Source organism: Bemisia tabaci, chromosome 9 (assembly GCF_918797505.1).
Source record: "Bemisia tabaci chromosome 9, PGI_BMITA_v3".
Taxonomy (NCBI): domain Eukaryota; kingdom Metazoa; phylum Arthropoda; class Insecta; order Hemiptera; family Aleyrodidae; genus Bemisia; species Bemisia tabaci.
Window position 1 is genome coordinate 12,878,799 of NC_092801.1, and position 20,558 is coordinate 12,899,356.

A 20,558-nucleotide genomic window follows, 5' to 3' on the forward strand; every position below is an offset into this window, starting at 1 on the left:
TTTCCCCGCGCTCGAATCGGGCAGTTTTCAGGTCAACGCTCAGGCCTCGACGCGTCTCTCAGCACCCTCCCGATTTTCCCGCGAATTTTTGCACGCGCCCCGACGCACGAGCCGAAATTTCGCGTCCGGTCCGCGCGCAAATGCCCCGAATTCGCACGCGGATCCCCCACTCGAACTCAGTCGCCCTTCGCGAAGCCCGCGCTCCAAGTTTCAGGACATTAATTTGACTCGGGAGTGGTTAGACGGATCGGTAAAATTGAGTAATTTTAACTGAAAAAAAATACGTATCCTCTATTGTGAAAAATAGTATTTTAAATCCCAAACGTAGTAGGAAAACATTCACCCCAAGCTTCGGTTGTGCCAGTGGTTAAGTGTTGGTTTCGTGTGCGCCTTCAAAACTACACGATACCAACTCAAAGCAGAGGAGTCAGACAAGTGGCATTGGCGGGTTTGAATCGCGAATCCCTCTCGAATCGCCTTCATAATTTTATGGTGCTGTGCCGAAACGCCTATTCAATAAGAGTTGTCACTGACGGGATACAGTTCTCGTTACGTTGGACAAAATTCAGCGCGCCTTCGAGTTAAATGATACCACACCAAAGCACAGGAGTTTGGCAGGTGGTATCTAAGGCCTCACGACGGGAATCCGTATCGAATAAAATCATCTCGCTGCTTGGATTGCATCGTTGTAATTAGAGCAAGGTGCTACGCTCGTATCCCGTGTTTCGAAGTCAGATGAGCTGACTGTAAGTGCGCCTTCAAAACTGTATGATACCGAATCGAGTCAGCGGCGTGTAACAAGTGGTATCTGGGGGTTTTCAACTGGCGAATTAACTCCCTCTACAGCCCGGACAGAGCTGGATTGTGCTGGTTTCATTCGAGGGAAGCGATAAGCTGGTAACTCGTGTTGTAAAGGTGCTCCTTCAAAACTGTATGATACCGAATCAAGTCAGCGGCGTGTAACAAGTGGTATCTGGGGGTTTTCAACTGGCGAATTAACTCCCTCTACAGCTCGGACAGAGCTGGATTGTGCTGGTTTCATTCGAGGGAAGCGATAAGCTGGTAACTCGTGTTGTGAAAGACAGTCTGACCAAGAGAGGTTTCGCGAAGATGGAGGAGAACCCGCGGAAAAGCTTCTCTCCGATCCGCGACGCGCCGAGCTGCGTGATGCTGGCCGGCGAGGAGGCCAAAGACAAGTTGTACGAGCCGAAGAACAAGAAGAAGCTCGTGCGCGTCTTGACCGTGATCGCGTACATGTTCTCGGTCTCGCTGGCTGCCATCATGCTGTCCCTGTACTACATGTTCCTGTGGTCGCCGCGAAACGAGACCGCAGCCTCCCAGGTCGTGTACCCGCCGTGTCAGATCCCAGGTACGGCTCCGGCACAGCTCATCGCATTTCAGGGTGTACCAGCGGGCCGATTATTGAAATTTAGGTATAGAAAAAGCTATAGACAAAGAAGACAAAAAGGATTTGCAGAGATCCTTTAGGTGGAAGCGGGTGGTTGTAATGGACAAAGGAGATAGGTCATAGACTAATAAACGGCAACCGACAAGAGACCCGACAGTTAGTCTATCATTTCCCATTTTATTCTGCAAAGACCACCTGTTTCGACCAATAGGATCACTTCATACTCCCCATGTCTTCTTTGTCTATCGCTTTGTCTATCAATGTCAATAATCAGCCCGCTTATGAAAAACCAAAATTGGGGACTTTCGGGGACTTTAAGGGTGTGTTTTCAAGAAAATCGGCGATTTTTTCCCGAAATAGTAAGAGAAAGGGGGCTAGTTAGAGCGTTAAAAGGCGTATTTTACACGACTAGGTAATTTTACAAGTCATGTTGAACCGATGAAAACATACGAAAAACCTAGCAACGCTTCAGTTTTTTCATTCTTGGTTATACCGCGCCGCCGAAAATTTGAAAATGCCGGTGTTTAGGACGATTTTTGTCATTTTTAGGGGACCTGAACAAGAAAATTGGGGACTTTTGGGGATATCGGGGACACCCTTCCAAAATCGGGGATAATCGGGGACATTGGGGACCGGTAGACACCCTGGATTGGGAGGAAGATCAGTGTAATTTTCAATTAGAAATTCCCAAGATTCTCCTGGTAAAAATGTATTTTGCAGGGACAAATTTGGCAACATTGAAATGTAGTTACTTTCGTTCCTGAGGGAAACGATAATCTATTCCCATTCTCTGTAATTGGTAGTATGGTGTTATGTTGGTGCAATAAGATGTATGAACGAATGGGGCTAATAACTAGAACAAAAATTCACTGATGACAAAATTCCTTTGTTGCAGATCCAATTGTGATGGAACGTTTGAGCAAGCAAATAAAACAACAGCAGGGACCGGTGGTCATTACCGCTGAAGCCAGGCCAACAACCTCTCCAATCGAGAAACAGAGTACGAAGAAAATAAACAGCTCCAACCACCACAAGCACCAGAAAAACAAGCTGCCAGAACACACTGATGATGAGTTCGAAATGGCAAAAATCGAATCTTCCTACTCTGATATCAAACACGATCATCAATCAACTAACGACTGATCCGGACTGCCTGGTTCTAGACATTGAACAAACTTGTTTAGCAAGCAGATTCATTTTGATGGCCACAAAACGAAACCTCGTATCTTCATTGCTATGTGTCAAAATTTCCGCTCCTATCAAATTTTTCCAAAGAGAACCTGACCAACTTCAAAGCTTAAAATTAATGCAGAATATTGAAGAAAAATCAAGAAAGTTTTCATGAACTTACCTTTCATAAACCAATTTTCCAAAGAAAAAATTAAGTATGACAAGAAGTCTCCAACGTCGCAAACGGAGATACGCAGTTTTGCACTTTGGCCATCAATTTGTAATACATTGTTTTTGTTGTTTCCTTTTTTTACTGATCCCTTAAAAAGTTTTATGTGAGCAAGAGGATATGAGGAACGCATGCTTTGTTATGGACGGGTGAATCAGGGGTGCAGAATTTTCTTGATCACGCTGCGGTAAGAAAAAAGGGGAAGCCTGTGAAAATTGAGAGGCCTTGCTCGTAAGCACGTTAGAATCGCGTGTTTCTTAGAAAATCGTACTGAAATTCGGGTGTTTTTTTGAAGAATCACAGTGAAATTTTTCAAGTTATTGGCAAAATCTCTGGAATTTGTGAATAAAGAACAGTAAAAAAGTCGTAGCTTTGAAAATTTTGGGGGAAAAGGGTTTAATTCAAATGGACTAGATTTTGCAATTAAGGACTACTTGCAGTTTCTGGTTCATCTTTTAAAATCTACTTTCTTCATAGGGAGCCAATGGCTTAATCGATGTTTCAAAAATGATCCAGCAACAGTAACTCCTCATTGGAAAATGTAGTCCAAAAGGGAAGGCCAGTTTAAAAAATGGGAGAATGGGAATAACTTTCTGCACCCCTGTGGTGATTGGTCGAATTTAGCATTAGATTGTCTGAATCAGCAGTCGTGATGTTTCTGAATCCAATAAAGTAGGATCTTTATGTAACAGAAAAGAATCAAGATGTATTTTACATTTATAACTACTTCTATGGTGCACTAAGAAGACTCATCTGATTGGTTACTCTCAAAGGGACACAATTATGTACGAGCAAAACCATCAATCCTGCATGAACAAGATAATGATGTTTAAAATTTTTTACCTATATTTTTGCACTTCCGTAAAATACAACACACTTATCTGCTTAAATTTTTGACGATAATTTTTGATAGTGTGAAATTAAGTGCAGAGAACATAGTGAGAGTGATTGAGAAATAGAGGCTTTGGTAGTGCTAATTACATTGTTCAATTCTTTCATGAGACCAGATTAGACGCTTGTAAAAATTAAAGCAAATCAGCAGCTCCGATATCTTGGTAAAGGAAAACGCAGAGGCAGATACATTTCTGCTTTAGCCTTACATCAGACCTTTTACAACCCACACAAAATTAATTTTAAAAAAGGTTTGACACACTACTTTTGCAGGAAATTATAGCAACCAAAATGCACCAAAATACAAGGGTTTTTTTTGGCTACGAAGACCTACATTATTTGTTCACTCAGAGACGTCAAAATTACTGACCATATCCTTGATGTTTAATTCCATAAATTCTTCAATTTCTGTTTTTGTAGGAGAGAATTTTTAAATTTTCTGTAAAATTTTATGTTGATTTTAATGCTACATTTACTGGAGGCAAAATATTGTTATGACGCTACAACTGTCATTACTCCTCATGAAGTAATTCGATTATGCATCACAGATGGACGGATTGCTTTCGGTTAAGTTTGATTTTTAATAATATAAAACAATTTTAAAGAATTCAGTTTGGTATTTTTATTTACTCATTTTTATACAAACATTATAATACAGTATATACAGCATTTTTTTTTCTTCTATTTTTTTTAAAAAAAAGCGGAGAGAGATAGAAAAGTATGAAAGTAAATTCAGGTACGGACTGGACTGGACTATTCAATAGGTTATCATAGCATAGATTGTTTTCCTTTTCTTCAATTTTTATCAGACACCATTCAATTTTACACCTAGTTACCTAATACAAGATTTAGGAGACTGAATCACAGAATACATAGTAACCGTTTCGGAATCGCTTAAAAACATTACTCGTTAAGCAGCGGCACAAACTCTTGTACTTTTAGTCAGTCAAATTTGAGTATCAGCTTTACAAAATTCAGAAACCTGATTGAATTGCAATTTATTGACAAGTCATTTTTTTGCAAAGTCACTAAAGCTGTGCAACCTTTTGAACTCCATGTGACGAAGAACTTGAAACACCACTTTTCTTGATATTGCCTTTTTGCTTGATAACAAATACAATGAGAATGATTTCTTAAGCAGATGAATAAATTGCAAAATCTCAGCAGCATTAAAGAGGAAATGGTTTTTTTTTAAATTAAATATTCCATTCCATTAACATCAATCAAATTTTCTTGCTGACTTTAAAAAAAGTGAGAAAAACAGTCAGTGTTCATTTCATTTACACAAAGCTGGCTTCTCCATGATGAGTAATTAAAAAAATTAAATTATTTTTACGAGAGTTGTTTCAGAGATAAAAACGCAAACAAATTTCATCATAGGGTTAGCAGTCACCGGTTTCTTTCCCGCTTGTGCAAATTCTGCTAAGTTCCCTTTAATTTGCATCTTCAGTTTTGATAAGGTGCTCTCGAGCTTGTCAACACAAAATAATGATTTTGCTCTGTTGGGTGTTAAGAAGAAACAATTAGAGGTAATAGAGAATCTTACTAGTAAATCATTTGCTGATCGGACGATGGTTTGAGATAATGTTCAAAGCCGACTTGAAGTAGAAATCTGAAATTTGCATTCTCGACTAGCTCACTGAGTTCTTCCGCCTGCAGGATTGTTTCCAGTGGAGGCAAAAATTCGTCAGCATCCACATCTGTAGGACAAAAATGTTACTTAAAAATAAATTGAGCACCACTGGGCAGGGGAAACCTATCGATGAACAAATTATAAAATGACATACGTCATTCATTTTGGTGCATTACTTGAGCAGTATTAAAGATTATTTTACACTCAGTTCCTTTGCATAAATTGAAATTCACTCTTAATCAGTTGCAAAAGAACTGATTGCTCGCTTGGTTCCCTTTTCTGATTTAATTTTGCTATTCTCTTAATAAACAGCAAAGGGTCAATTGACAAAAAAACACTAAATAAGAAATCAGAATGTCACTAATTTAAATTTTCTTGCTAATGAATATAAAAGAAATCCCCTGTAAATCATTTTAATTGAAATAATAACACTAAAAATGTTCGGAAGGAAAATAAATTATCTGTTGCGGCTTTCAACTAGCAGATCCCCCAAAGAAAGGAAGAAAAAAAAATAGGAGCATTTCAGAATACAGATATCACGAAGATACTTTTCCTAAACCAAGATCCACTGCTCCAATCATCCTCCCTCCTACCTCAAAATAATTTTAAGAATTGACTGCTCTCGATACCCAATTTAAAGCCACTTGATCCTTTCACTTTGCACAATTTTCGTGGCGATACATGACGCGCTTGGCTCCGAGACTAGGGTTCAGAAAAGTCTGAAGGAAAACATTTTTCAACTATATGCATCTACAAAAAACAAACAAAACTTGGCCTTGTTTTCCCTGCAGTATAGTGTGGACCCAACACTATTCTACCACCTTGTTACTGCAGACTATGTCAACTTGGTTTAAGTTAACTACAAATATCATCATATTTTGCAAAAAATTAATCAACGTTACAAATCTTCCTTTGAGGATTGAGAAAAACCTTAAACTTTGTGAAAATTGTAGTTGCAGAGGCAAAACAAATAAGTAACAGAGTCCGAAATTGGAAACCTATCATTTATTTGACAACTGTAAAAGTTTTATTTTATTGACGATGCAAAAAAGCTATCAGTCAGAGGCAATATCCCATGTTTTTGCAGAGCCGGCCAAGAAGTGACGCATTTTTTTTTTCTTTTTTTTTTTTTTTTTAATTTATCTTCCTTTTTGTGGAATATAGCAACAATATGGACTTGGACAAAATAATCAATTAGGTCGTTCAGATAGTTGATTAAATATTTCTTTTTCCACTACTAGAAGCAAAAGAGAAGCAAGCAAAACTCCTTCTGACGAATTTCCAGTCTTTTTTTTCCTCCCTCATGGTGCGGAGAGATTTTCCCCGGTTCGACTCCAAAACACAGTACCTGGCATCTGCTCTGTCTGCCACTCCCCAAATGGTCCCCTGCTATTAGTCCACCTTAAAAACGACATTTAGGAGTTGAAATGTGACTTACCTAGACTGAGCAAAAGATCAATAGTTTTGAAAACAGTGTAGTTTCTGATGAGAGTAATTATGTCAGGAGGAAGTTCTTGACTAGGAACAGGCCAGACATCTCTCAAAATGGCCTTTACCCATATTTCCAGTCTGAAATCATCCAGAAACATATCACCATATCATGCAATGCACAAAACATTCAGTAATTTATTATTCCAAGAACACTTAAAATTTGTCCTCTTCTTCTACCTTCCGACTAAGGACGTCCTTGGACCACATTTTCCTGCACATCTTGGTCCAAATCACTATCTCTCGGACTTGGCATACATCGCAAATGGAGTTGTTGGTCTCCATTTTCCATCTCAGGTTTGAAGATATGATTTTATTTGTCTTCAAAAAATAATATTGCTTTTATTATCACTCGGTGACCCTCAATTGTCCAGAATAGGCTGTTGAAGGCAATGAAAATTAAACGCTGTGAGACTTGTTTTTGCATTATTATTTCAATATTGAAAAGTTCAAAATCAATTTTTATGTGAGAGCCACCCATTTTTTGTTCACATTAAAATCAATTAATTCAGACTTCTTGCTCATGGAAAAAAACCAAAATCAACAGAGTCACATTGGCCATCGATAACACTTTTCATCTTTTTTTTTCATCATTAACTGAATTTGCATAGAAAAAATCTATTTCCTTCTATGATGTGCTATACTTGTGGACTTCCTAAGAAAAAGTCAGCACTCAATAACCCATTCAATTTAAAAGCACACTGAAATTAATTTAGTTTCCAACGTGAATCAAGTAGCCTTATGTATTTTGATGAGCTCGGATTGATTCACAAAACTTTTTTTGTTAGTCAGATTTTCTGTGGTCTACTCCTCCTCTCTCAGAAAAGGCGGAACAAATTTTTACCAGGGGAAAAATATTTTAGCATGATTTTCTTTTCATCAAAAACACGAGGAATAACTTACTTCAAATGATCTCGTTCATCTTTCTCGACATACTTCAGCAGGTCCAAACTATTCTTGAAATCCCATTCATTAGCTGCTGAATTTTCTTCACAGATGAAAAACTTTAAAAACACATAAAACAAAATTAAAAATGGGTTTATTTTAATAAATAAGTAAAATGAAAACTTTATTGTTGTCAGGTATCATGGAGTTAAATTTTTCAGCTCACATCCATACAGAGGACGATACGTCAAAAAAAAAAAACAAAAGGGCACTTCCTTCAAAAGATACAAAAAAAAAGAGGGGAAAAAAAAAAAAGGTGCGCCGTCTATGAATATTCCAACTTTACAGAATGCTGCATGCCTAAAATTCAAGCCTTTGTTACAACAATTAAGAGACCATTGGTCTGGAATTTTATTGGGTTCTGCTTCTTGCAAAACTCAAGGCACGATTCTCAAAAATGTTTTGTCTCTTCAGAGATGAAAGAGACCCACATTGACAGATTAAACGTTTTAAAAGATAAAGCATCTTCTCGTACACTACAGGTGAATTTTATAGCTTCCTGTTTTAGTAAAAGACTGCGCCTACGATACTAAAAAATTCGGCTTGGGCTGAATTTCCACGTTCTTTGATACGATGTTCCTTACGACATCCTTGGCACATTGAGCCCTTAAAATTTAATTTTCTACGCAGCAATCTCGAGAAAAGTGGTACTAAAAAGTAAATTTTTTGGTCTTTGCACATGTATTTCCCAATGGAAATGTGGGACTGTTGCTATGTGTGCATGGACATTTTTGCCGTGCCTTGTTCGGAGGGATTTGATTATTTCCGTCTGTGTTATCTTCCCAACCAGCAAGGGAACAAAGGATCTTCTCAGTCACTAATTAGGAACATTTTGTTTTAGCAACAAGCTGTTGCAACATTTATTCTAGACATTGAGTGTAGAAATGCCAAAAATTTCACTTTTCAGTCCTGCTTTTCTTGAGCTTGGCACTAGAAACTTTCAATCTTAAAAGCTCACCCCAGGAACATCATAACAAAAAATATCGAAATTTCGTTGGGGCCGAGTTTCTTGAGGGTGCATACACATACATAGTCTATTGAATTAAGAAATATCATTAGAATTGTAAAATTGAAAATAGATTTTTCAGTCAACTTCATCGTAATTACTTTAGTATGTAGTGGGACTTTGATGGCTCCATAAAATTACTCTTACCACGCAAGTGGTTTCTTAAATTTTGGGGTGAAGTTAGGACACCTTCCTTTACAAAAAGTCCATATCAAATTAATAAAAAAAAAAAAAGGAAGCAAGTGCTCACTATCATACTTTTCAGGAATGAAGTTTTCAAGTATGAAAATGAAATGGGACTGTACGGCATAAAAATAATAATGAAAATTGAATTTGGACGGAGAAACACCATTTAAAAAAATTGCTACCATATTGAAAGATTCCTTTCACAATGAATCCTCCCCCCCCCCCCTAATGGTTTAAAATGAATAAAACAAGTGTGTAAAATTATTTTTTTTACCTTAATAAGTTCTACTGGAGTAAACACACGAATTGTGGCTGGGTCATAGCCATAAGCATTTAAAACAGGTAATGGTAAATTTTCCTGATATGAGATCAGTTCTAGGTCATCCAATATTTGTTTCATGTGTCGGGATTCTTCACCTTCTATTATCAGCAAGATTAATTTGGTTAGAGACAGGAGGGTCTGCAACAAAATACATATTGATTTTATGATCATAACTGATGCCAAACTTTTTAAAAGAACAATATCATTCCACTAATGACATAAATAATAGTACGTATCATGCAAAGGTACAAAAAATTCTGAGCCTTCCTCAAAATTAACACAAAAAACTGGATTAAATTCACTGCTAAATTCGTAATATTTCATACAATTACAGCCTTGTTTACCCATGCTTTGGGTTTTTACTCCACCGTGTCCTTACTTAGAGATTAGCCCTGCCAGGCGTGGGAAAATTTACCTCCTGCTTTAGAATTATGGCACTAGTATTTGTGCTAAGTGTGGGGTCATAGGCGCATGAGAATTGTAATTGAAAGCGCTTAATGACAATTTATTCTTAAAAAAATTATTGAATGTAAAATAAACTGAATGCTGCGCTAAATCTGAGAGAACACCTAAATTGATTAAGTTCATTGAACTCCGAAAGTAACCCCTCACCAAAAATCTGTTTTGTAAAATGCTTCCTGAGCCACTCACCTTCTTTCTTGCGAGGAGATCTGTTTCTGACTTTGCCAGGTCCATCAAGGTATTAAAAGCCAATTTTAAATCTTTCCCGAAAACAGCTTGAATCCACGAGATAGTCGGATGGTCCCCTAGACACTGTCCCAGTAACCGCAGGTTCTTTGAGCCTTCCCTGCAATACTGTAATAATCTTGCTTGCTTGTTTTCACGTATATACCACGCTATTAAAAATTTCGAGAAACCCTCATCTGCGTATTGTTCAATGTAATGATCTAGCTTTGTTGTATTGCAAGTGATGTCACACAGCTGAATCAACATGGAGAAATCGCTGTACTTTTCTGCCAATATTGTAGCCCTTTCGTAGTCTTTATCAGCGAAAAAAGGCTGAATGAGGGTATAGCGTGTATTTTCGTACTCCTGCAACAAGGCCTGCTGCTTTGGTGATTTGTTATTCAGAGTGTCAACGTGGTTCTTGTACCCGATCAAAATTACATCAGCAAGCTCCACAAGCTGATCTGATAGCTGGCAGCTCATGTTAGACTTCTTGCACATTCTAACACCATGTTTCAACGTGAGGTTGTACTGCGCGAGCAGCATATCACGGAGGCCTACGTCACCTTTGGCAGCTGTCCAAGGAACGTATTCTTTGAATGTTGTGAAAGCTGCATGGCCTGGTTTAAAATTTTCTGCCTTGGTTGACCTCAGCTTGAACACATCGTTCAAGACTTCAAGGAGCAGTGAGTTGGCAGCAACTATGTCAGCGGCAATTTGTTGTGGCGTTTTGTCGGAATGGACGGCTTCTTCTGTCCATGACTGGACTTGCTGTAATGCCTCGTGAATGATGCTAACACAACGGAAAAACAGGTCTTGTTGGGTCAGACCACCACTGGGCTTAAAGCCATGATTATCGTTGACTTTCTGTATTATCCACTCAATGATCTCCAGATGTTGGGTTTGTTGCTGGTAAAAAGATATTGACGCTTGGATCTTTTCTGCTTGTTCTGCAAGAACATATGTTGTTGCCATAATAACGCCATTCCAAGTTTTACCTCCCAAACGATTCCACAGTTCCGTATCTTTGACGAACGAGAGATACCAGTCCAGCACCCTTTGTTTCTCCTCAAGTTGATTGCGAATCTGTAAAGACTGTACTCTGTTCAACTTGTAAACACTCGATGACTTGGAGGTGTCTGCCCATCTTGGATCACGTGATGGAATATCATCCAATAGATCAAACCCAATTTTTGTTAGAACTGAGTCTAGATTTGCATCAATCAACAGCGCAGCGTCTACCTCGACAGGGAAAGTCTCTTGAATAAGTTGTTCACACTGAGACATGTTCTTCTGAATATAGGCCAAAAACGCAGCTTGCATCCTGGAGTATGCACTGGCTTCGTTTGTCTGCGCTGCACTGATTGGCTCAAACACTTCTGGACTGTTGGCTGCAACAGCACTCAATGCACTGCTATTAAGAACATCAGATGCGCTGAAGTCCGTTCCTGTGACTGAGACAAGTCCGTAATGTTTTGAAAAGAAAACAGGTACGTGATTGACGATGAACCCACCCAAAAGATCCACTTCTTCGCTTACGTTGGGGAGCTCTATGATATCGTTTTCGCTTTGGTTTGGGCCAAGGACAATTGCAACGATAACTTGATGATTGTAGACATAAGCTGTTAGGTCATGAACGAGCATTTTAAGGGGCTGTTCTTCGTGTTCAGTGTGTGGAGCACTCAGCTGCTGGAGGTTGAAAATATGTTGCACTTGAGCACGAGATGGGGGCGAGTCTTCATCTGTGTCCACCGATACTGAAAAATATTCAGAAATTTCATGAAAATTCATCATAGTGTGAGTTTCTCTATACCAGGGATGCCACAAAATTTGGAAAATAAAATTCCCTGACAATTTCCCATACAAATTGAACATACCTTATGGCAAAAAAGACATACTTTGAAATAGTTTTTAAGCAAAATTTTTTATCTTGAACGTCCAACTCCTCCTAAAAAGCTAATGAAGGTAAATTTACAACATTTCCCTGACGCTTTTGTCATTTTCCCTGACAATTCCAGAATTTCCCTGACATCTTAAAATTCCCTGACATTTCACGGTTTTCCCTGATTAAGGCAACCCAGTTATACTCAGCTTTGAAGAGGAAATCAGCTATCATAAGACTCCATTAAGTCTTATTGAATGCTTAGAATGATAAAAAAAAGAAAACACTTCCTGGTTCCTAATAACAAGAGTAAAATCTAAACATATTAAAAAAATAAACTCAAAATACTGCATCGACCCAACTAGAAAAGGATGAGTATGAATCTAGGTCAATAAAAAATTCTGAAGTGGTGTCCTGGTCATACTTTAAGTGATATTTTTGCTAAAACTGACCAGTCATTTTCTGCTTGCTAACTAAGGTCCCTGTCAAACGAATTAGAGCAGTTACAATCATAAATTAAGACTATCAGTGCCTAAATCGAAATGTATCAGTCACAGTTCATTTCTTAATTGATGATTGGTTCTATCACCTACGCTTGAAACGCAACGAGGGGTCATTAGGGTGCGTCAAAAAAAATGAAAGTCTGAAATGTTCCGCTCCCCAGGCGGCAATCGATGACGTTTAGTAAAAAAACATGTTTGCCAAAATTTGGGCCAATTTCAATCATTTTAAATGGTGCCAAAGGTCAATTTTGTGATGAAATTATGATATTTTGGTTTAGACCTCGATTTCGTACAAAAAACTCGATTTTACGCTGAAATCGTGCGTTTACGAGAAAAATGTCAAAGAACTCGACTTGTAGAGGATGAAATTTTACACTAGGAGGACGTCTTTGTAACCGATAAAAATCAAATTGAACTAGAAAAACTCAACTCGGTATTTATTTTTTTGGTCCTCAGAATTTCCGAGGTCTTACTAAGTAGAGGTTTAAAAGACTCATTTTTCACGAAAATAAGTCGAAAGAGGGTATAAATGAACTGTAGGCAAGTGTTGAGGATGCAAATGTCATCAGAACTTCCTCAGTTTCAAAAAAAGTTCCAACTATTTTGCACAATCCTCCAAAAAGTGTACGACTCGAGAAGCAGGATCGTGCTATAATAGTAGGGGGAAAGTGCGGTTTGACCGGGAAAAATTGCGTAACAAACTTTCCCTATGTAATCGTCATCAGTAGGTCCCCCTGAACAACTTCCTAAAAGTTAAAAATGGCCCGACCCCGGAATATCCCTCAAAAAAGTTAAAATTGAAAATGGCGGCCGTAATAAGAGGGTCTGGGAAATCGGTATTTTAAAATGCTCATTCTGTCTCATCATGTGAGGTATCATTTCCTATGTAATTTTGGTCGTAGATTTCATAAATAAATTCCGCAAGGCCCTCCGGCCAAAGGGGGCGCTCCAAATCAAAGATGGCGGCCAAATGTGAAAGGCAGGAGGTTGCATTTTTTTAAATATTCACCGAAGGAACAAGGAAAGTGAAGTGTCTTTATTTTCATGTATTTATGGCCAAGAAACTTAAATTTGATGTTATAAATGTATTTAATAAAGGAAATCAAAGGAAACTTACGACTACCGAGAGAAACGTAAGCTCAGAAGGGGCCTTGCGGAATTCATTTATGAAATCTACGACCAAAATTACATAGGAAATGATACCTCACATGATGAGACAGAATGAGCATTTTAAAATACCGATTTCCCGGACCCTCTTATTACGGCCGCCATTTTCAATTTTAACTTTTTTGAGGGATATTCCGGGGTCGGGCCATTTTTAACTTTTAGGAAGTTGTTCAGGGGGACCTACTGATGACGATTACATAGGGAAAGTTTGTTACGCAATTTTTCCCGGTCAAACCGCACTTTCCCCCTAATATTATAGCACGATCCTGCTTCTCGAGTCGTACACTTTTTGGAGGATTGTGCAAAATAGTTGTAACTTTTTTTGTAACTGAGGACCTCGGAAATTCTGAGGACCAAAAAAATAAATACCGAGTTGAGTTTTTCTAGTTCAATTTGATTTTTATCGGTTACAAAGACGTCCTCCTAGTGTAAAATTTCATCCTCTACAAGTCGAGTTCTTTGACATTTTTCTCGTAAACGCACGATTTCAGCGTAAAATCGAGTTTTTTGTACGAAATCGAGGTCTAAACCAAAATATCATAATTTCATCACAAAATTGACCTTTGGCACCATTTAAAATGATTGAAATTGGCCCAAATTTTGGCAAACATGTTTTTTTACCAAACGTCATCGATTGCCGCCTGGGGAGCGGAACATTTCAGACTTTCATTTTTTTTGACGCACCCTAGGGGTCATGCATTAATCTTCTTGATAAAAAAGAATCCACATGAATTGGTACTGCATAATACTTTGAGAAACATAATGGCAAATTGCCATCAGAAAAGGGCTCACAATCTCTAAAACTTCAAGTCTCTCCCTCTGATGTTGCTATAAGTCATGAAAAAATCTTGAACAAAAGGAGAACAGGGAGCTAACTGAGGAATGAGTGTGCTGAATCGCCAAAATAGCTCATCAGAGACCTAAACTTTGATTAAGTTATTGTTTAAAACAATGGACCACTAGACAAGGTACGAATTTAAGCATTCTGATACATGATTGTTTACCAGAATTTCACGTAGAACACGATTCGCGCAACGAAAATTACTAAAACCATCTCCTAACGGAGATATTAACATTTTTATTTCACATTGGTCACATGGAATTTGAACTGCCCGCTCACAAGAAACTCAAAGCTCTACATGAGTCAAATCGCGCACTACAACGGTTTCAGCAAGCTTCTCAATTGAGCAATGTTCATTTCCAACCATGTGTTTTTCAAACTATAAGTAATTTGCTATAGCTGAGCCAAAGTGTCAAGATTGAGGTTGCCAGATTTTTATATCGTAGAGACGTTCATGATAATGTTTAGGGCGCAATGTGAATCACGTAGAGCATTGAGTTTTCATGAGCGGGCGGTTTCAATTCACGCACCAAGAATCATTAAATATCTTCGGAAGGAGTTGATTTCGGTAATTTTCGTTGTGCGCATCGAGTTTTACGTGAAATTTTGGTGAAGACACATGTATCAGATTGCTGAAATTCGTACCTTGTCTAGTGGTCCATTGCCATGAGCTTAAAATACCTGTCGGATATTTTCTGCGTTTTCAAAATTCGCTTATAAAAATACGGGTTTGTTTTTTTTTTTTTTTTTTTTTTTTTTTTTTTTTTTTTTTTTTTTTGAAACTTACTTAGAGCATAGCCAAGTTGAGATGTTTGCAAAACAGCTCCATTGACCAATATCATTACTCCTTTGTCAGTGGGCTGCATGTCATACAAAATGATTTTGTTATCTCCTGCACAGACCTCCTATTACATGAAAAAGAAACAAAAAACACATACACTTAGAAAAAAGGGCATTCCCCAATCAACAGAAAAATTCAAAAACCTATCGACACCTACTATCAGCAATATATAAGTATAAAATGGGCCGCACAAAAATAGTATTAGAGACAAAATTTGGAAACATCAAGATTCAGGATGTTGCAGGGCTAAATAGCACCCATCTTCAGCCTAATCAATAAAGTTAAGCTAATAAGCCAAAAACAATCTCATAAGACTTGTACTAGGTTACTTGATACCTCAAGACAGATGATCTAGCAATTACAGAGTTGGACCACCTGATTCCACCAGCCCTACAAATTCTGCTCATTACGGCTGACCACCTGGTAGCCCTAAAGTACATTAGTTATACGGTAAAAACAGATGATACATTACTAGTTTGTCAACATCAACCTTAACATATACGTAAGTACTTCAGGGTTTCCATATGTCTTTATTTGCTGATTTCTTGAGTTTCCCTTGACTCCAAAATTTTCACATTTCTAGACTTTCCCTAGCCTTCGAACAAAACTGCGAACGCTGCCTTCTGCTAAATGCTGCTCATGAAATTTCTCGACTTTTCCAACTTATCATAAATTACCTGACTTTCCTTTACTTTCTAGCTTTTACACGACCGGCAAAAACCATGACATTTACATAAGATTGTGGATTATTGATTTTAAAGCAGATTTCTCTGGTGAATTCAACTGGGTGTCTAGTTGTTTTTCATTTTGGGAAATCCTGATTTTTCCTAATTTTTGACTGCTGAATCCTGATTTCATAATTTTTCCAAATCCTGATTTTTTGCAAAGAAAAATTAAAATTTCTGCATAAGCTTAAGTGAAAGCAGAGCTCTAAAATTAAGTTCTAAAAATTAAAAACAAGTTTGAATCGATGAAAATGTAAATACACGCTAATGAACCAGATCAAACCAGATCGAACCAATCGGACAGCCGACTTTTCTCAAATCCTAATTTTACGGTCGATTTTTCCTCAAATCCTAATTGAGTAAAGAAAAGATAAAAAAACTCACCCATGATGTACGAGACAGGGCTTCTCTTATGGGCTGGATAATATCCACCTCATAATTCAACTTCTCAAGCTCCTCTGAGCACAAGGTCCATTTTTGTAAACAAACACTGGTTAAAACATAGATGTGCCATTTATCAGTCGATAAGTTTGAACTCTTCTTGGTAACAAGCTTCACCAATTTCTGGAAACCAAAATAAAATACATTACTTCCAAGGTAATTCGGGAAAAGTAAGAAATATTTTCACAATGAAATGATTATCTGAGTATGCTGAATTTTTACGGGCTAGTCTCCAAGTTTTGAACATTGAAGAAGAAAGGAGGTTTTGGGAAAAAATTCTGCTCCTTTGCCAAGTGTTCAACTTTGTTTCACTAGCTTTGATTTTAGTTTTTGAAAATTTGTATCGACTGATTCTGATGTCAACTATAATTGATACATGGTCACTCATGTAATTATTTTGGAAATTCCATGTGAAAAGTAGATAATAATGATTCTTTATTTACGGACTAGTTTAGTCATGCATCATGAGCCTTGATGTATAACACTGATACCTCCATCAATGGCAATCAAGAGTGATGTCGGAATGATCTTGGATTCCTTTTAACAGTTATTTACGTATCTTTCTTGCTCTTACTTGACCCCTCTGTGTAGCTATCTCTTTCTAAAATGTAATTTTATGCGTTAGAGTGTGATTTGTGTTTTCCTGGATATTTTGATAGGTGCGTAAGTAAAATTGAACAAAAAGTTCGTATTTGCAAAAAATTTGAAAAAATAAACCGCATTTTTCATGACATTCGTTAAAATTTAGCCTCAAAAATGGATCCGTGGAATACAACTATTAGCACCATGAGAAAAAAAAAGCTTGAAGTTTCTCCTCTTAAAAACTTACCACATCTAATGATTGAGAACTCATGGAACCCAAGAAGAGAGATGAAACACGGCGTCCGATTCCACTTAACCAGCCAGATGAACTGCGGAACACTTGACAAGCCAATGAGTGTCGTCCTGCTGTTACATTTGGTTGAATGTGGACTAATGTGGCTGTAGTGGTCACTAATATGAAACCCAGCGGAGGAATATAGTGTAAACTATCACACTCTTGACCCTGTAAATTAAGCAAGACTATTTTAGATGTTTAAACAGTGATTTAGTATTAAATTTGTCACTTAAAAAATAGTTATTCAGATAAACCTGCACCAAAAGTAGACGAACACTGAGTTGAGGAAATTTTACTAAAATACTGATTTCATGGTACTAAAGAGACCAGGACAAGAGGGACGAGCAGCCCGATTCATGAAACTATGTCGGCATGACAAGACAAGACATAGGCCTATATTAACCATGCAATATATCGCATTTAAATGTCTTATCGGGCTGCTTTAACCTTTCAATAATCAGCCTGCAGTCATAATAAAGCTGAAGATGGGGCGGTCAACTCTGAAAAAATTTTCCTTAAATTTTTAAAAAGTAAGTAAGCTTAGAGTGAATGTAATTGATGACTGGGTGCACCCACTGATTTCCGTTATAATTTTTGCCCCCAAAAAAAGACATATTGCATTCAAAAGAAAATTTCAGCTGGCCTTTCCCAAAATTTTTTTTTTTGAAATCTGTAAATTTAAGGAACAAAAATAACACAAATAATTAGGGCGAATGATAGTAACAACGAAATATGTAACACACTTGACCAATCAAATTGAACAGTGAATTTTCGCGTTTGAGTACCGAATGATTTAATTTTGGGTTTTTAAAATGGACTGGAGTAAAATAGAAGAGAAACTGGAATTTAACCACATTTTTTTCACATCTAGATAACTTTTTACTTCCTTTGAAGATTCACTTGTAGAGCAATTTTTAAGTAAAACTATTCATTGAACCTTGGAATTATTTCTCTTGGGATCATGTGGCAGAAAAAAAAGGTGGATCACAACATGTGTAATTGAGACAAGAGTGTTTTTCAAACGGGGGAAGGAGAGAATACATTATTTAATAGAATCTTTTGTAAGGAAACAATTTTAAACTCTAACTTCCACAGACAAACGTAACAGATTTAAGTTATTTTTTCGTTGATGATTAATTGACCAAAATCTTTAGATTTTTAAAAACTGGAAAAACCTTACCTGTAAGTCTGCGTTAGCCTCAACAGATATACTATCATTCACAATGCTTGGCCAAAAGCGACATGTCCCCTCTGGAGATACAGCAAGGCAGGACGGCATCTGGTAAAGGAAAGTACAACAATTTGAACATTCACTCTTGATACTTCAATGACTAAAAATCTAAACAGATATTCAGAGGAGTGAGCGTTTTAGAAGTACAAAAGGACACACTTGGACACAATTGTGTTTTACTTTGGAAAATCTGGCTCAAAAAGGAGCAAACCTCAGACATATTAGCACAAACTCCCTTCAAGTTTTAAACACTCCAAAACATGTCATGAGTCCCCAGACAGAAGTTAACCATTAGCCCCCTTGCGGAACACTCTCAAATTGTGAAACAATATTTAAAAAGTAGCAAAAGCTACCTGCTGAGGGGGCGCCGCCCCCCCAGACCCCCCCTTTCAAATTATATATGTGAGACTTTGAGTATCATAGAAGTCGTGCGGCGACATGCCGAATGAAATGCCACAATTAAAATTATTGGATCAGATGATGAGCTGATAAAAGCCTTACCCAGTAATTTGGGAACATTTCTGACACAGTTTGGTTGCTTTAACAATCACTTTGATTTGCGAAATACAAATCGTTTTCACTTCGTATGTAGTTAAATTTGATTTTGACTGACTTAGTTTCTGATGGATTCAAATTCATAATATACATTTAGGTTCCAGGGAAAGAAAAATGCAGATGAGCTACACTTCACATGAATATAGATTGATTAAAAATAAATAATCCGAAGAAGTGATGGAATAATTGATAATTGTTTACTACAGTAAATACTAAACCTAGGATTCATAGGAATTTTAAATAAAATCCCACCCATCACTAAAATAACCCATATGTATACAGGGTGTTCGAAAAGTCCCCTCCCCCCCCTCTAACTTTTGACCTAATTGAGGTAGAGATTTGAAACTTGGAGGGTGTTCCTAGATCAAAGGGAGCTACTTTTTGACCCCCCCAAAATTTTGGGGGAGCCCCATTTTGGGGGGGTCAAAAAGTAGCTCCCTTTGATCTAGGAACACCCTCCAAGTTTCAAATCTCTACCTCAATTAGGTCAAAAGTTAGAGGAGGGGGGGGAGGGGACTTTTCGAACACCCTGTATACTCGTGGTGCCTGCTCTCGGCTCGATTTCGCCGAATGGAATTCTTTATCATCGCGGTTGTCCTTGTTGCGTGCACCGAGTTTCAGGCGAATCTATTGGCAAAAAGTCGAGGTTGCCAATTGTTGACCATTTTGAACTTTAATCGGCGGCCATTTTGAAAAATTAGGGTTTTTTTTAAAAATCTAACGTTGAATTCGTTAATCTCGGGTCAAAATACCCCCAGATACCGAATTTCAGGTGAATCCATTGGCAAAAAAATCGAGTTTGTCAAATTGTCGGCCTTTTTGAGCCTAAACCGGTCGCCATTTTGAAAAATTAGGGTTTTTTTGGAAATCTAACGTTAAATTCGTTTTTCTCGTGCCAAAATACCCCCAGATACCGAGTTTCAAGCAAATCCATGTGCAAATAGCAGAGGTGCCAATTTTCGGCCATTCGGAACTTTGACCGGCCGCCATTTTGAAACGGTTTGAGATAATGTCTTCCGGTTTGCGCGAAAAATTTTCTTTTTTTATGCTCTTTCGAACGAGGTATCACAAAGGGGGTCTTCCCATTTGAAAATTAAAAGTTAGGGTCCGTAACCCCCCAAAATGGGGCCCCCCAAAATTTTGGGGGGGGGGTCAAAAAGTAGCTCCCTTTGATCTAGGAACACCCTCCAAGTTTCAAATCTCTACCTCAATTAGGTCAAAAGTTAGAGGGGGGGAGGGGACTTTTCGAACACCCTGTATACTCGTGGTGCCTGCTCTCGGCTCGATTTCGCCGAATGGAATTCTTTATCATCGCGGCTGTCCTTGTTGCGTGCGGGAGGAAATGAAGGCGCGCTCGCAGTAGCAAGAAGCAGACGCGCCAGGTTGCTTGCGACGCGTGAATGTAGCTTAACCTCCACAGATTAACAAACCGTCGAGCAGCCACGCGAAAAGTCCTATACCTACATAGAGAAAAAAAAGGAGGTATTTGCATCTTGAGGTTTGTTTACCCTGTGACGTAGGTCTGTACAA

The 20,558-nt window shown here is 37.9% G+C and overlaps 2 protein-coding genes across 2 annotated transcripts in view; one reads left to right on the plus strand and one right to left on the minus strand.

The window, feature by feature from the left end:
- Positions 1-4,305, plus strand: inaF-D (trp-interacting inaF-D). Its single transcript, XM_019044060.2, has 2 exons — positions 1-1,369; positions 2,304-4,305. The coding sequence occupies exons 1-2, from the start codon at positions 1,111-1,113 to the stop codon at positions 2,549-2,551; spliced, it is 507 nt and encodes a 168-aa protein (XP_018899605.1). The 5' UTR covers positions 1-1,110; the 3' UTR covers positions 2,552-4,305.
- Nup133 (nuclear pore complex protein Nup133) overlaps positions 4,296-20,558 on the minus strand; it is a 24,816-nt gene continuing 8,553 nt past the window's right edge. Inside the window, exons 4-12 of the mRNA XM_019044059.2 lie at positions 18,423-18,521; positions 17,195-17,410; positions 16,309-16,488; positions 15,146-15,263; positions 9,930-11,722; positions 9,231-9,416; positions 7,723-7,823; positions 6,770-6,900; positions 4,296-5,398 (exon numbers count right to left, since the gene is read on the minus strand). Of these exons, the coding sequence (XP_018899604.2) occupies positions 5,244-5,398; positions 6,770-6,900; positions 7,723-7,823; positions 9,231-9,416; positions 9,930-11,722; positions 15,146-15,263; positions 16,309-16,488; positions 17,195-17,410; positions 18,423-18,521 (2,979 nt within the window). The 3' untranslated portion in view covers positions 4,296-5,243. The remainder of the gene's footprint in view (positions 5,399-6,769; positions 6,901-7,722; positions 7,824-9,230; positions 9,417-9,929; positions 11,723-15,145; positions 15,264-16,308; positions 16,489-17,194; positions 17,411-18,422; positions 18,522-20,558) is intronic.